The following is an 18,059-nucleotide window of genomic DNA, read 5'->3' as shown; positions in this document are numbered from 1 at the left end:
TGTTGCGATTGCGCGCTGTTGCACGCTAAGGCGGGAAAAGTTTGACGTTTCCAGAAAAGTCGCCATGTTTGTTTTGAAGGTCAGTTTTTTAATTTATTCAAACTACGATAAATTCGTAGAATAGTTACGATCTAGATAATAGTTTTTTGGATAATTGCCATATCGGGGTGCCATGTGACCTTTTTTTTCTTTGTAACGTCTATTATTTTACTATGATCTGTAATAAACGATATTGATTGATTAAATCGGATCTCTAATTACTAATAATTACTTTATCAGTATTTATTTATTTCAAGTCTATATCAGGCAGGTATACAGTAGGTAATTGCGTTGTCCAACTTATACCTAATAAACATAGTGCTATTTGCTTTGTCTAGATATTATCACTAATTATATTTTAAGAAATAAGTACCTACATATTGATGAAATCTTTTAAGTACATCACTTAGATTGTAATTAAACCAAAGACTAATAATAAGCAATAACAAAGGCAAGTTTGTTCTATTTTTTGAAATGTAAACTTGTAAAGTGCTGACACTGTTGTCAAAGAAAAGGCCGCCGTTACTATTGAAATATTTCAATACCTACTTAACTTTTTGTGCTTTAGGTACGTATATAAAATAGAATAGAATATTTGTTTATTTCATTCACCACAAAAAATGCAATTTACATTAATTTTATATTAGCTAAAATTAATTAGGTCCATGGGCGTAGATACTCGCAATGTAAGTTTCATGAGTATTCACTATTCACCGGACAAAATACCTACTTAGTTTTGTCCATTCCTGGAAGCTCAAGGTCCACTTCCCGACTCAGTTGAAATTTTGCATTCATGTGTAAATCGGATGATATGGAGTCATGGAAGGGTAATCTGATGATGGAGACAGAAATTGATCATCAGATTCTGTGAATGCAGGGTTGTTAAAATTGTTTTCCCCTCACTAGCTCGGAAACACGTGTTTTGTCCTTTAATACCAGCGGGTAAAAACGCATTTTATCCACTAGTGGGTAAAGTAATTTGACCTTGAATAAAGTCAAATTAACTGCTTTAAAATTGATAAAAGTAGGTGAATCTAGTAATAAAGATGATTTACCACCTGTGGAACTACTGGAAGCAGTGATAAACGCATTTTTTGCGTTGTAGTTTCCTCGCTACAGTGAGGGGAAAAGTTTTGTGTTACACACGGGTGCAAATGTATTTTACTTCTCGTGTGTTAAAAAACTCGCAAGTTCAGGATTCTATTCTCGAACCACTCGCTTCGCTCGTGGTTCAACTATAGAATCCTTTCACTTGCTCATTTTTAAATTCCACACTCGGCGTTAAAATACAACTTTGCCCCCTTGTATAACAAATAACTATTCGACGAGTATTAGTTGCGTATGGAAAGAATCAGTCAGCGATAAAAACTTGTAGAGTTTTTAGATTTGTTTCCTCATATTATTTATTTAGCGGGAAGTTGGAGCTAATTAGGAGTGTTGAAATATACGTATTTAACGGCATAAACCGATTTGTCTTTTCCAGAGTCTCGTTCCAGCCTCAATTAGTCACAACTTCAAAGTACTAAATTGTAGAGAAACACATGTTCCTACCTACATGTATACAACTATATCTGATCCGATGCTACCTGTCTGTAAAAATACCCGGATGCAATTTTCCTTACATTGCATTTATTCTGTGACGTACGCTGTCACTTACTGTTACTGTTAACCTTAAAATAAACGTTCAACTTAACAAGTTAAGTATTTAACCTTTGTATACCTAAGAGGGTACTGGCCACTGGTTGCCCTTCGCTAAACAGAACAGACGGTATTAAAGTCAAATCTTTACCAATTTATACTTTTGTAGTACGATTAAATAGGTAGGTTCTTGAACTTGCGGTTTATTTATATACCTCATTGGCGGAAACCAGGTATAAGGCTCTCCTCAGCGTAAGCAGTCATTATAGCTTATGGATTCATTCAACTCCGGGAGTTGCAAAGATTTTAGATAAAAATAAAATCAGACCAGACCAACTACTTACATAATATAGTTAATATATAAACAAGTTCATATGATATACTATGTATACTATTAAATACTGAGGCGTAGGGTTAGAGCCGGCGTTGCTTTATTTGACGTTCATATGCGCATTGTAATATGCCTACTTGAAAATTAAATATTTCATTTCATTTTCATTTTCAATATTTTAACAACCATAAAAAATACTTTGCATATAGGCAATTTTTCTAGGTAACCAATTTGCAATGTTAGGAAGATTATCTATCATTTATTTCTTATCACAACTAAATAACGTAATTAGGAGGCTAGAATAAGTCCTTATTCCGTATAATCTACTATCAGGCTTTCTATCTCAGAAGCGCCTTTATGTTTTAAAGTACAATAATCTAAGTGTAAATTTTGTAAAGTAAAATCACGATCGAAATTCTGCGTTAGCCTTATGCTTTTCTTGGACACAAAGCATAAGGCTTCAGACTTGGAAAAACACATAATTATAAGCGGCTAAATGTGTTTATTACAGTCATGTTGGTTCTTATTGCTTCACATCCTTATGGTTTCGGAATCTAATACTGCCTAGCGGTGTCATTACACTGTGACTGAAATCTCTACCATAAATTACTACAATATTATTTTTAAGTAGACTGTGACGTCTGTGACACGTTAATGAGGGTTTTTACACAGAAAAATGAAGTTAGCGAAACATAAAATTGCATTAGTATACCTACTGTCAAACGTCTCTGAACGGCTCGTGTTATCCCATGCAGTGTCAGCAGGAAACTAATTGGTTAAGTTTTTTTTCCTACCCAAGTACTTTTACTTTTGTTACAATTAATGCTAATTGACAGCTAGCGAAACAATTGCCTGGAAAATACAAAGTTTCTAGTTGAAATGAATCTGATAAATTATCAGTGATAATCTAACAATTACATTTATATTATTAAGGTCATAGACGTCATAGTAAAACATCGCAAAAAATCTTAAACGAATGCCTTGAAATACATTAATCTAATTAAGAACAGAGGTTAGTCCAATGAATTAATTAGGTTAAAAAAACTATTTTTTTTTATTGTGTATAACGCCTTTTGGTAAAAAAATACATTTATAGTCAATGTGTAGGTATACTAGGTAGGTACAGGAAATAACTAAGTATACTAAAACATTTTTCACCAAACAGATAGCAAAATTGCATTTTATCCACAAGGGGGCAAAGTAATTTCATGCAAATTTTAACCCGATGTCTTAATATGTCTGCTAGATTTTACCCTATAAATGATGATTTTGAATCAAAAATATTGAATAAATTGATGAATTTGATTTATTTTGATGTTTTATAGTCAGTATTTTGTTCGTGTTGGTGTGGTGAAAAATTTTGTGTTTCACTCGGTGGCAAAGTTTGTTTAACCTTCGTGCCTTGATACCCTCGCAACGCTCAAGATTCCACTTTTTGAACCACTCGCTACGCTCGCGGTTCAATTTTGGAATCTTTCGCTTGCTCGGGTATCAATATTGGCACGTGCGGTTAAACAACTACTTTGCCCCCTTGTAAAACAAATAACTATTGCTATATTATAAGTAACACAATGCCACGAAAATTGTAACACATTTAAAATAACGTTATCGATAACAGCGATCACTGCAAGAACAAGACTACATTCAATCAGTTCCTATTAAATAAATTATATCAACAATAGCCTTATCGCAAAGGCATTGGAGCTATTATTATAAGCTTAATCTATAAATTATTTGAGTAGGGTTTGAAGGAATTCCTATAGCAAGCATTGGAATGCAAAATGCATAGACAGGTAGCGGGCGTGGCGTTACGAAAGCCATTGCTCTAGATTGGACTAGGAAGAAATATTAATTTGGCCCGCGAGCCGAACGGACTGGATCTAGACTTTGTCAAGGAAGCAAAGAGAACCAGAATAACGTGTCCCCGTAACCAGGAGCCCTATATTCATAGCTATTATCAAATACAAGTTCCGACTTTCTGAGCAATGTCCGCAAATAAGACGAGAAAAGCAGTTTGTTTTGGTATTTAATTTGAACTAAAATCAAATTTACGTGGTTAGGTCCCAAACAAAATTTTAATTGTATTTGGGGCTCCGTTCATTTAATCATAAAAAAATATTAAAACCTCTCACAAACGTCTTCTGTGAGTTTATGAATTATTCCCTAGAAGTGTTTTTACTGTTTGCGACTTTAACTTTAAGATATTGTTAGGATACGTCAAATATTGACTCTGATCTAGATATGATATGGATCGGATATGTCAGTGACAAAGGGACGTTTTTGTTTGAATATTAGCCAATTATTAATATTGACATACAATATGATTTATGTTTCTGAACATTAGCCTATCCATCACAATACCAAATATTTGGAAAAGCAAACACTTCCGAGTTTTTACCGGAATCTTTATAAACATCGCGAACAATAAACAAACAGTAATAGTATTCTATTGTTCAAGCGACAATGCCTTTATCGCACGCTCAATTAGTTGATTACGGTTTAACTTTAGTATTGCACATGATTAAGGGTCGGTTGCACCAAACCGTCTGTCACCGTCAAAACGTTCACTAAATTTTATTCTATGAGAAGTTCCAAAGACAATTCTAAAGATATTTTACGATGATGTGTCTTTTGATTATGTGTATTGATAATGGCCCTAAGTATGTGGGAAATTAACGTAAACCCGCAAGAAACATTTACATTTCCGATGCGATTGCGATGCGATGCGATGCGACTAGTCCTTCCTACCTAATATTAGATTCGGCCCAACAGAAATGAAAACTCTTCTTTTTGAACAGCTGTTTGCTGAAAATTTAAACCAGATTAAGTCAGATACTTGCGTTAGTTTCAAACCCTAATCCCATAAGTGTCTGTCGAAAGATTTCCAAAAGGATAAGAATATGTATAGTAAAGCTGTATCCCTTAAATCCCTTACATCTAGGAGTTGGCTTCAGCTTCACGCACGCCTCATAAATGCCTATACTTGGAACATTTTGACATGTGAATGATATACAATAACTCATATAAGTATTATCATATAACTACTTAGCTACTTGAGGTATGAAATGTGGACAGATAGCATAAAGGCAGGTAATTGAGAGCGTATTAAGTATTGCACGTAGATAATACTGCTTGTGTGAAACTGAGAAAATGTCGACAACATAATAATTGAAAAGCTACGTGGAAGACCGTTTAGCGACAAACATGTTTTGCTCGCACAGTCCGTGATCTGTGAAATGTATATGTATCTGATTGATACATATTTATTTAAACGTAAAAAAATGTGATTGAGAGTGCTAAATCTATCTAGTGAGCTACAAAAGAATAACGCATTCACAATAAGAGAACGTTTTTAATTTATGTCCGCGCGTTGATGTCTATTTGTCACAAACTCAGCAGTCAGCACATACGACAGCGACACATTTTTGAATAAGAATAAATACAAATACAGGTAAATATTTATTCAAAGCGTAAAACCAAGGCATCAAAAATTATACTTCACTGGTATGTGTCGAAAAATGATTGCAAAAGTGAACTATCGATAAGCTTCTGCTTAGAGTGCTTAGTCCGGAATGCTCATAAACATTGCAATTGACACCCGATTGCGCAACACAAGTAGGGCACGCGCCCCAATGACGGAATGCTAATGGAAATATAGTCCGGCCATTGGCATAGTAATGAGACTTCTTGGCAACGCATTGTCTCCAATTTGATTTGGTAGCAGAAGCTTGAGTAACTTCAGCCCTCATGAATATGAATACATAAGTTCACTGTTCAGTGTCTGTACTCTGTAGGAATAGATGACCTCACTGTCCAAGGCCCTAGATCAAGCGGTAGGCTTAAGAAGCGTTGGCTAGATGCCGTGAAAGCGAATGTGACAAAGAACAATTCACACTGAGGATGCCGAAGACCGGGTATAATGTGGATAGATTATGTCGGAAAGTGGATTCTGTTAGGCCGAGAAAAAGGGTTTGAAAAAGAATTTTTACTGTTCAATATGGAGTTTATATTAATTCTGCTTCAACTTAGTAAATATTACTAAATATAATAAATGGTTGGTCAGGCATTGGTACTTAATAAATAATAATGCCAAGTGGTGGACGTACATACTCAGTCCTAAGACAAAGAGTAAAAAAACCTATCTCTATTAACAAATAAATACATACTTATTAGGTGTAGGCACCTAATTTGATACCGATTTGTTGATTGATACCGATACCGATACGGATACTACCGATAAATTATTACTTATAATTAATTATACTATATACCTACATACTAGTTAAGTTCAAAAGTCAAAGCGATTGGCCATATTCATCAACAAAGTATGGTTTGATTAAATCAGTTTTTGTTTCAATAATTGACATCGCATTCCATTGCGGCTCTAGCAGAAACAGATATCTACAATTATGCTCTAGTTTCAAATTCTGAAGGTCTATTTTGCAATGGCAATTTAATTGATTCCTAAGTAAGGTCGACATGTTTTAAACAGGTTAATGATTACATTTTTACACTCAGGTAGAGATTTAATTGGCATCATGTAACAAAATTAGATACCTAAGTGTGTAATGTACTTTTACGTAAAGTCTGAATAATTTTTGAAAGTATCATTTGGTATAAATGAGGTAAGTTAAGTTAGGAAATATTTCGTCAACAGAATGTAAGAAATTCAAGATTCAATAATCTTCCTAAGCATCCGCTAATATCATATTTTATTATTTATGTTTCACAAATTACACAGGTTTGCAAAGCTAGCTGACTTGAAAAGTTGACTCTCGATTGTTGCAATCGCTGATGAAATTTACGCACCATTTTCCAAAAATAAATTAAAATCTATACCAATCTGATCAGAGATTAAGGTAGGTACTTATTATTTGTCTACTTAGTTATTTAATCAATGAGTTTAGCCAGGGGCTCTCCAACTTTATAAAGATAATCTTGATTTGATTTTAATCTTAACTAATGCATCGCTCTCGCACTAATACCATCAGAATGTCAAGTCAGCATTAAGCCAGCCATTATTAGATAAACAAAAGAAGGTAGGCTTAGGCCGTAACAACACAGCAAGTAAATTTTACTAGAGAATTCAAACACTTAATTCTTAGGTGCATTGACCTTTCCATTATTTGACTCAAACAAGTGAATAAAATAGCCTCTCAACTTGGCACCCACCGGCCGTAGCTACAAGTATAAGTGTGATATAGGTACCAAGGCTGTGGACATTCACCACATCGGCTCTTTGTGTATCACTTTTTATATCAGATACACTTTCAATGTGAACTGAGTGGATATAGCTAGATTTATTAAATTGGATAGATAAAGGATCAATAAGTTGACAAGTCATTCGGTAGGTAATGATTTAAGTTCGTTTAATTGTAATAACTTTCGCGCCGGATCGTTTTACTGCGCCTTTAATTAGGTATTTAATTGTATTTTTATTTTTAAAATGGCCACGGTGCATAGAGCATTGCAGACCGGTATTATGTGTCTTGTACTAGTTTCCTGACAAGATAGTAGATAAATTGTATTCTTGTCTGCGTATTTTGTCTACGAATGCGCGTGCACCGTCTTGTGTTTTCTTTGAAGCTTGATTTCCATAATTACGATAAGATACATTGTCGTTAAATGCAGATACAGCATACCTAAGTCAGACAGACTGTTTTTTCTGTGGTGACTCTACTAGCATGCATGTGCATACATACATACATACAATCACGCCTGTATCCCATAAAGGGGTAGGCAGAGCTTATGAAACTACTAAAGCTTCAGTGCCACTCTTGGCAAATAAGGGTTAAAAGAAAACGAAACTGTGACATTGCAGTGCATGTGCAATTATAATATGTATAAAACATACCCAGTGACTAACAATTTTTGTCATTTTCACTGGTCACGCTCTTATCGTACATAGTGTATTAATCAAATATATATGGTTATATTATCTATAAACATATAATGAGTTTAATGTAGATACGGGTATGCACAAAGGACGACACGTATACGTAATGTACAAAAGGTGGACTCTATGCCACAAAACATTGCCTGTCAGTCAACCAACAGGCCAAATAGATACACAATTTGTTGCCTTTTAATAAATCGTTCAAGAACAGAGTGTAGAAAAACAATTATTAAAATGAGTGTTTTTTGATACACGCGCGTTATGTGGAGCGGCACGCGAGCAAGATCAAGGTCGCTCGCATTTCAGCCACTTGCATAATAAAACACCTCGGTACACTTGATGGCCGACATTTTTTCCTTGTGTACTACTTGGTAGCCATGGAATACTTGTGTACTGTGTAGAAATATCAAATGCTATTATTAGGTTACCTACCTAAAAAACCGAAAATTATATTTATACTTACTTTATATAATTTTAATAAAGTTTTAGGACATAAATAATAAATTAAATGTGACAAGATTTATTACAATATGGGTAGTTATATGTATTGTGGTTTGTGGTTTCATTTGATACCAAATAAGTATGAAATTTAATAGGTGTTCGGCACTATTATAACGTCATCAGAACTTTGATAATCTAAACTTGATTTAATATTTTTCTGATATCACAGTAGTCATTGAAAAGTGAGCGAGGTGCATAAGTAATTACTGTTGTCATTGTCAGCTCGATATCAAGACATTTTACCACTGTTAAAGCAAAATTATGTTTGGAATGACTAATTACATATCCACAGGAGGATAGCTGGATAATAACCGAGTTCCATAACGTAACGTAAACAGCTATACTGAATACATAATTCTATTTGTTTCCAGGCTGCACTCCTGCTTGCGGCATTATCCTGCGCCGCGAGCCAGCAGGGCCCCACCACGACGCCCGTGCCCATCCTCAAGCAGATCAACCGACAAAACGACGATGGATCGTACAGCTTCGGCTACGAAGCGGCTGACGGCTCCTTCAAGATTGAGACCAAGTACCCCAACGGAGACGTCGCCGGGAAGTACGGATACGTTGACGAGTCAGGAAAGCAGAGGGAGATTTCTTATGGCGCGAGCAGTAAACGAGGATTCGAACCGCAAGGTAAGACGATCATTATTATGAATTAGTAGTACCTCTAGAAATTAGGTTTTATACAAAACAATCTTTGTTATCTACCTACCTACGTATTTCCCTATAGGATCGTATCTACATGAGTACTGAGTTCGACTTGATCACTAGAACCCGACTTGGTCTTATTATTCCTACGCATAAACTGAAGTTGCATAGTGCGATATATACATAATAGGTACTGTTCATTGTAGGTTTCAATTGATTCAACCTTTATGTAGAAGTATCATATGGATATTACAGATCTATTTAATACTCAACTAATTGTTTACTCTCCGTGACCAAAACTAATTAACATAATTAACATTTTAAATACGCACACGCACATATTCAAAAGAGAGCAAAAGAGCGTGAAGTACGCTTGATAAACAAACACACTAACTGACAAACTATCCTAAGGAGCCAGTTACCCAACAATTTACCGTAAAACTGTATGGCACTGTCCATAACATAACAAAGTTAACGAAAGAAAATTATGTCGTAACTCATTACCTACTCTAGTTATGGAAATTAAGAAATAACTGAGACGTACTTACTAACTATAGTGAAATTTACACTGTAACTAGAGTTGCATAATGTAATCAAGTCAAAATTTAATAAAAATATTTTAATACATATAAATTGATATCTTAATTTCTGTATTAAAATTATTGAAATCAGTCTTTTGTTTACTTTTTTAATATTTTTAAATCATCGCAGTGACAAATTAAGTAACAAGTGCAAAACTAGGTCAACAAGATATAATATTTGTAATTACCATGTTATACTTCAAAATGACGAAAATTTCGCATCTGCTTATCATAGCACGCTACTTACACTGGATGGCACTGACCGTTACGACTTACGGGTTACGCGTTTATGGCAGTTACCAAACAAGTAAAACGAATCTAGGGCACCATTACTGCATAATATCGGCTACTTACTTTACTAACTTCATACCTTGAACCACATCACATATTTAAATGCAAATCTCAAACATGTAAGTACCTAGTTACAGTTCAAGTTTGTTTTAAAACACTAAGGAGATACGAGTCAGTAAAAATGAAAACGTTATCCTTAGAAACTTGTTCGCATAGTTGGAGCTCTTGGAGTGCTTAGGAAATCGGTAGAGTATTGATCTCGTTGGAATGCTGCGAACTAGCAATGTGTTACAGTTTAATTGACGGTATTTTAAACGGCACTGAATTTTTATAGCGTCCGGTCCCTAGTTTTACAATAATTGGCTTGTAGTGATGTCTATTTTCATCTATTTAAGTATTTGTTTGAGAAAAAATATTAAATTACCCTCAAGAATAGGGTATCTAGGCCGGCACTTCCAACTTATCTAGTGTTGCAGGTAATCATACGTGGCGGTAATCTTACCCGAAAACCGAAAAAAAAATCTAATTTTTTTGTACGTCGTCCGCTTTTGACAAAACATATTTCAATTGAAAGGTATTGCTTTATGTAACTTAAAAAAAATATTGAAAAAAATTGGGAAAAAAATGTAAGATTAAAAAAAAAAGTTTTCGTATCACACTGAATAACTGCAAAAAACGGTAGACACGATGTATAATATCGATATATGAATTTTTGAAATTAAAGACAAATAGATTCATGATTATAAACTAAAAACCGAATCGAAATCGGATCAGTAGTTTTTAAGATACGAGTTGTCAAAGTTGGCTTAGTTTGTTTATATGGTCGCTTATAAATTCCTTAGCTAGAAAGTCAGAAACATTATATTTTTCTTACAGTTATAAGTATGCATTGGTAATAGACATCATATTAAACGATTATTTCCAAGGATATAAAAATTTCATCCCTTAGAAAGACGATCCAATAAAAAAAAACTGTTTTTTTTTGTTTTTCGTAACAGACCTCGCTACGCTCGGCTTTCTAAGAGACGAAATTTTTATATCCTCGTAAAAAATTGTTTATTATGATGTCTATTACCAATGCATACTTCTAACTGTAAGAAAAATATAATGTTTCTGACTTTCTAGCTAAGGAATTTATAAGCGACCATATAAACAAACTAAGCCAACTTTAACAACTCGTATCTTAAAAACTACTGATCCGATTTTGATTCGGTTTTTAGTTTATAATCATGAATCTATTTGTCTTTAATTTCAAAAATTCATATATAGATATTATACATCGTGTCTACCGTTTTTTGCAGTTATTCAGTGTGATACGAAAATTTTAGTTTTTTTTTAAATCTTAAATTTTTTTCCCAATTTTTTTCAATATTTTTTTTTAAGTTACATAAATCAATACCTTTCAATTGAAGCATGTTTTGTCAAAATCGGACGACGTACAAAAAAAATTAGATTTTTTTTTTCGGTTTTCGTAACAGACTCGCTACGCTCGTCGTCCTAAGGGATACCAAGCAATCCGTCTGCTAGTTTGCCTCCTAAGACGGAAAAAAAAGTTTTTTTTTAAGATTATCACGAATCTACCTAGAAGTTTCAAATTAACCAATTAAAAAATCTCACGCCCGGTGATCCCATCGTGATTTAATCAAGTTAATAACTTTTACCTTGCACACAAAAGGTGTTAAAATACTATGAAACTTTACAAATTAACGAGATAGTAATGGAGTTTATATCCGCACAAAAAGATCTTACTTAATACTAGTTGCAGCCGTTACAGGATGCTTGTGCTTTACTTTGATGCAATTTCGCATCGGTAGTGTGATTCTTGTGATTCATTCAATATATAAGACATTGCAAAACTAATTACTCATCCAAAAGGAAGCTCAAATATTTAGACCGTGAAGGTTATTTGTAAAATTGTCGATAGGTATAATTTATTGTAAATAAAATGTTCAATTTAATTCTTAGATAATCAAATGAACTGGCTTTCAAATGATTACGTAAAAATATCTTATTTAAAACACACCTTTTGTCTTCAATTTCAGGAACCGGAATCATGGTGCCCCCGCCAACGTTGAACGACCCGTCGTCCCACAACGCCCTCACCGACGGCCAGGAGGACGACGGACAGTACCGAGAAGACCCGAAAATTTACGAAGACCCGAAGTATAATGGCCGCTCCCAATCCCGCCCAAGCGCTATCAGGCAATTCCTGAAGCCGTCCCAGCCCGAACCTCAATACCAGCAGCAGACTTATCAGCAGCCTCAGCAATACCAGCAGCAACAGCAGTACCAACCTCAACAGCCATCTTCTTTCCGCTCGGGTCCACTTTTCACCCAGCAGACCAGTCTTTTCAACCAGGCTCCCCAAGCATTCCCTCAGGAAAGGCAGCAGAACCAAATCTTCCACCAGCAGCCCCAGTTCTCTTACCAGGTCACTTCACAACCCCAGTACAACCAGTACCAACCACAGTACCAGCAGCAGTACCAGCAACCGCAAAACTACCAGAACTATCAGCCACAGAACTACAACCCTTTCACAGGACACCCGGCGCAGAACTTCGACCCTAACACGGGATCTTACACTATTGACTTCACTGGTTAATTTTCGTAGGAGATATCCTAATAGTGCATCCTAATAGTCAAGTTTGGCAGGTTGTTAGGCTGGTTTGTTTACATAGATTTCGAGAACGGTTGTAAATACACTACATCTGAAATGACGCGTCTGTACAAATAGGTAATTTAGATAATTAATTACGTCATAATATGTGAAGCACGACAGAGTAAACACATGTTCCGGTATTAAAAGCGTTTGTCACAAAATATTTCAGAGGAAGCTCGGAAGGGTTAAGTGAACTATTGAAAATAATATATTTATTTATAATCACTGCTGTTTTTCACTCATGAGTAATGTTCTTTCCTACCTATTTTAAAAATCAAATTTAAATGTAAATTATATTAGACATGTGATCATCTCACTCTCTATTCATGAAGAAAGGGTCATCAATTAAACTTGGTTGGTTTGTGAGTAATCGAAATTATCATTCTAGGTACAGGCACGTTCACACACTTACGAGAACATAAATATTAGAGACTCTAGACTAGAGTACTGGTCAGATGCCTCGTTCTCGTATATGTATAAATGTAAATGAACGCTGTATTTGTACACTACCTATAGGTTATAAGATGTTACACCTACCCAAAGCGAAATGAACGTATTTTTTGTATTTTTGTATATTTAGTGCTAGTCAATTATAATGAGTTAGACGTAATTTTAGTTTTAATTTAATTATTAATTGTATCTAATGTAAAGTAATCAATTATATTTTGTATTACAAACGTAAAATGTAGAGGGTAGCGTTGAATATAGATGCAACCTAACTCATCAGTTCCAACACTCAGCTTACACTCACACACTAATTAAATTATTGCACGCTTCAAATTAAGAACCTAAATTGTGTCGCTTAACTTCAAAATTGGGTAAATCCATTCTGCTATAAAGTTGATTATCTTTCAGATCATATTATATTTTTATATAAATATATTCAACCTTAAAGCAGAATGGATTTACCCACAAGTTTGAAGTTAAGCGATACAATTTTATTATTCACTTTACTTTATTATTCATTTTGTTATTATTCTATTTACACCAAAAAGGAGTGAGCAAACAAGCATTTTTACATCTGTTTCTTAGCCAGCAATTAACTACATTTCAAAGATAATTGCTTTATGTTGTATAACTAACGGGAGAATCTTTATCCGTGTATTTAATTTATTCTCATGCATGTAAACCAGGCTTGTCATTAACTTTTATTGTTATTAGCACATATATTATAGCATATTGTAACAAGCTAACATTCCCATTGCAACGCTTTCTTATGAAATAACCAATAAACAATCAATTATTCTACGCTGCGTTTGCGCATGACGCAAAATGGCCGACGAGACGCGTGCCGATTGTAAATATCGATTAAATAAATGTTACGTGTATTTGTTGTTTTCTTTTCCGATTGAGGAACAGTGAAACTAAATGTTATGCAATGTCATAGATATTGTTTCAGATAAAAATGTAATTCGGCTAAATTAAGGGCTAATTTAGCGAGTATGAGATCTTGCATGCGATTTTCATTACAATGCGGTATTTGATCGGCCGGTTGAATTTGGTATAGTCCCCAATGCTGCTATGGACATGGACAATATGAAAAAAGGACAAAAGTAAAATTTTGAAAATACAATCATATCTTTCCGAAATATTCGAATTACTTTTGATAGACCTTTCGCTAGACCACTATGGCAAAAATAAATTACCAATTTATGAATCCAAATGCAAATGAGCAGCTTCAGAGAATTACTTCTCCGAGAAAAAAATCGCTGATGGTCATAAGTAGATGGACGGACGGATGATAAGGGTTCTTAGAAATACTTATAAAAAGATCTTGCATTTGATATGTAACACAATACAGTTTTTAATTTTCAATTTTCAGTTGATTTTTAATTTTCACGTTTACCCCCCCCCCCCCAAACGTGGCCCCTATAATTAAATTTTCTTAATTTAAATATCGTGTCTTTGGGTCACAGGTTAACATTATATGTCTGCCAAATAACATATGTGTGCCAAATTTCAAATGAATCGGTTCAGTAGTTTTGGAGAAAATTGGCTGTGACAGACGGACAGACAGACGCACGAGTGATCCTATAAGGGTTCCGTTTTTCCTTTTTGAGGTACGGAACCCTAAAAAAGACGAAAAGTACTCAATTCAGTCGAATGTTTGTTCTCTGTGTACAAATAGTTATTTGTTATACAATTGTATTTTAACGCCGAGTGTGGAATTGTGGAAACACACGAGAAGTAAAATACATTTGCATCCAAGTGTAACACAAAACTTTGCCCCTCACTATAGTGTTTGCTATAGCGAGGAAACTACAACGCAAAAAATGCGTTTATCACTGCTTCCAGTAGTTCCACAGGTGGTAAATCATCTTTATTACTAGATTCACCTACTTTTATCAATTTTAAAGCAGTTAATTTGACTTTATTCAAGGTCAAATTACTTTATATATACCCACTAGTGGATAAAATGCGTTTTTACCCACTGGTATTAAAGGACAAAACACGTGTTTCCGAGCTAGTGAGGGGAAAAGAATATAATACTCACTAGGTCCGGGGTAAATAAATACTTTTTTGTTATAATGATAAAATTATTAAAGTACCTACATATCTGAAATAAAGTGTAATTAGTAATTACTAACTACCCTCACGACCTTTAATCCGCAAGTTCCTGAAAAAAACGCGTGTCATGTCAATGACTGGGGTAATCTTGCTTGACATATTTGGGTAAAAGGAAACGATCGTAAATAAAGGGCAACATGTATTGTCTGATGAACGGAAGCGCCGCAGGCGCGTCCGCTTGTGAGTGGGTGGCCTTAATTGGATAGTGCATGCGAGAAGTAACCAAGAAGAAATTTTAAAATTAAATAAAAATTAGATAAAATGTAATTGATCGATCGCATCAACGCACTATATATCTCTATCGCTCTTGCGTATTGGCGCGACAGAGCCAGACTACCTTTCGCGGCTTTTCGTTTTGCTCCTTCGCGTCGCTTCGCGTCGCAGAAATGCCAAATTATTAAGGCTCTTCTTATAGATATAAAGGCAAAATTACACTTAATTTAAATAATATTTTCATTATCATTAACAATTGTCTATGTTTGTATAAAGCCGTCTATTGAAATGTCAAGTGTAGAGTCGCGCAAGGTCGGAATTCGAGCGACAGTTTAAGGCAAGTGCCACCATTTTGCCGAACCGGTTTGTTACCTTTTTAATTATTTCGATTTATAGGTTCATAACTGAAGACCTTTACTACAGGGAAATAAGATACTCTTGAGATTTATACACACATAAAACGGGACCCATGGTTTTAGCAGAGTATATCCGGTATGTTTGAATAAACTAGAATATTAAGCTGCAATGCTATCTGGTAATTATATCTACAAGCTCAATTAGTTTTCTAGTTGAGGCTAGGTCGCGTCAAGGACGGCTTTCGTGGCTGCTGCGGCGACTTGCGCATGCGCAGCAGTCGCAGCACTTATAGCCTGCCGCTTTATAGAGGAATGGTGCTATCTAGAGACTGCAGGAGACATTTTGTTTTTAAGGTTACTTAATCAAGCCGGGACAATAAAGATTTGCCATTTATTATAAATATATATTTAATACAGTGAATACCTAGTTCCATAGTGAATAAATTTTTAATCAATTTTTTCATATACTTAGGTATATTTTATATTTACAAAAGACGATACATATTTTTGTGACGATATATATTTGAGTGTTTGTAATAAAATTTGATACTTACAGTATTTAAGTCAGTAAGTAGTTAAGTCAAATCAAATCATAATTTGTTTGTATCTCGAAAGGAAATAGCTTCTAGCTACCCTTTCTCGCACCGTACCAAGACTAACCGGTTGACAGCGAATATATAAAGGCTCACTTTGCTATTCGAAAACAGATAGCAAAATAGCATTTTATCCACAAGAGTGCAAAGTAATTTCATACAAATTTTAACTTGATGTCTTAAGCGATATACAGATTTTACTTATATATAAATGATGATTTTGAATCATAAATATTGAATTAATTGATGAAATTTAAGTTTCATGTTTTATAGTCAGTATTTTGTTCGTGTTGGTGTGGTGAACATTTTTGAAATAACTATTATATTGTACAACCTACTACTACTCATAGCTGGGCATTAACTCGTTAATCCGTTAATCGTTAATTAACGAAGTTAACATTTCGATTAACGGATTAACTTTTAAGTTAACTTGAAAAAATGTTAACGGACTCGTTAACTTCCGTTAAATTTCTCCGAGTCCGTTAATCGTTAATCTAGTAGGGCACAGGCGCCATCTGCGTTGCGAAAAACACGTTCTGAACGCTACTATAAAAGCCCGAAGTACGGCAAATCCTATGATTTGCCGGTAAAACGTGTTAACGGATTACTACTATTATATTGTGCCTACGATTAACGAAGTTAACCTCTGGGAAACGGTGGCTATGCTACTACTATTATATTGTGCCTACCCCTCTGGGAAACAGGCGTTATTGTATGTATGTATGTATTGTACAAAACAAATCGACAATCGTATAACTCAATGTGGTCTTGGTATGAAACTACCTAAATGTTTACCTACTTATATAATGTCTTACCTATTGTAGCTTTACAATAGCCATGTACATTGCACGACTGCACGTGATTCAACGCTTGATATATATCAGGCCCCGTAGCCAAATGGCATTTCTCCGACGCGAAACGAAAACGAAACGTAGTCTGGCTCTGTCGCGCCAATACGCAAGAGCGATAGTGATAGATATCTACTAGCGTTTCGTATCGTGAGCGTTTGTGCCATTCGGCTACGCACCAGGGTGGCCAATCGCTCACGAAATGCTCACGAAACGAAGCGCTAGTAGATATCTATCTCTATCGCGCTTGCGTATTGGCGCGACAGAGCCAGCGGCGTATCGCTTTCGTTTGGCGTCGGAGAAATGCCATTCGGCTACGGGGCCAGGTCTGTAGACAAGTGCAAGCGCAGGCGCAGGCTTTCGCGGAAGCGCGTGCGGGCCGGGACCTTGTCTCCGACCGACATGACACCCCAATACTGTATTCTTAGGACGCATTCTGCTGCGGTCAGTCTGAGAGATGTTTTTAAGTTTTATACTCGTAGGTATAATGTGATGAATGCACCACGAGTACACCAGATTATAATAAGAGTAAGAATAACAATGATTTTAAATTTGGTCATTGTAAGAGGTTTATCGCGTAAAGTTAAGTTTTAAATTGACTTGCGACGTTTTACGACAGCGATGTTTTTATGTCGCCTACTCCGAGCTCGAGTCATCAATTCTTTTAAAAAATAATATAGGTCAATCAATAATAGGGTATGCGAAATACAAGGAAAAAACTTTTGACGTCGTAATTTTATTTGCGCTAGCTTGTTAAGGTTAACATACTTATATCCAAAGACCCCGGCCGTATCCCTAAAGACAGGGTGGAGAGGAAAACTATGTTTCCTAGTGATATAATGGTTATAAAAAATAAAAGCTGATTAGACATCTAAGTATATAATACTATAACTA

General features: G+C 35.1%; 1 protein-coding gene across 1 annotated transcript; it reads left to right on the top strand.

The window, feature by feature from the left end:
- On the top strand, positions 1–13,915 carry LOC125229601 (activating signal cointegrator 1 complex subunit 2 homolog). The gene is made up of 3 exons (XM_048134485.1): positions 1–79; positions 8,777–9,041; positions 11,971–13,915. The coding sequence occupies exons 1-3, from the start codon at positions 65–67 to the stop codon at positions 12,528–12,530; spliced, it is 840 nt and encodes a 279-aa protein (XP_047990442.1). The 5' UTR covers positions 1–64; the 3' UTR covers positions 12,531–13,915.
- Positions 13,916–18,059: the final 4,144 nt, after the last annotated feature.

This window comes from Leguminivora glycinivorella, chromosome 1 (genome assembly GCF_023078275.1).
Source record: "Leguminivora glycinivorella isolate SPB_JAAS2020 chromosome 1, LegGlyc_1.1, whole genome shotgun sequence".
Taxonomy (NCBI): Eukaryota; Metazoa; Arthropoda; class Insecta; order Lepidoptera; family Tortricidae; genus Leguminivora; species Leguminivora glycinivorella.
This window is presented reverse-complemented; position numbering and strand designations above follow the sequence as displayed.

Coding starts and splice junctions, on each gene's coding strand:
- LOC125229601 (XM_048134485.1), top strand. Junction 9,042..11,970: donor ACGAGGATTCGAACCGCAAG/GTAAGACGATCA, acceptor CTTCAATTTCAG/GAACCGGAATCATGGTGCCC.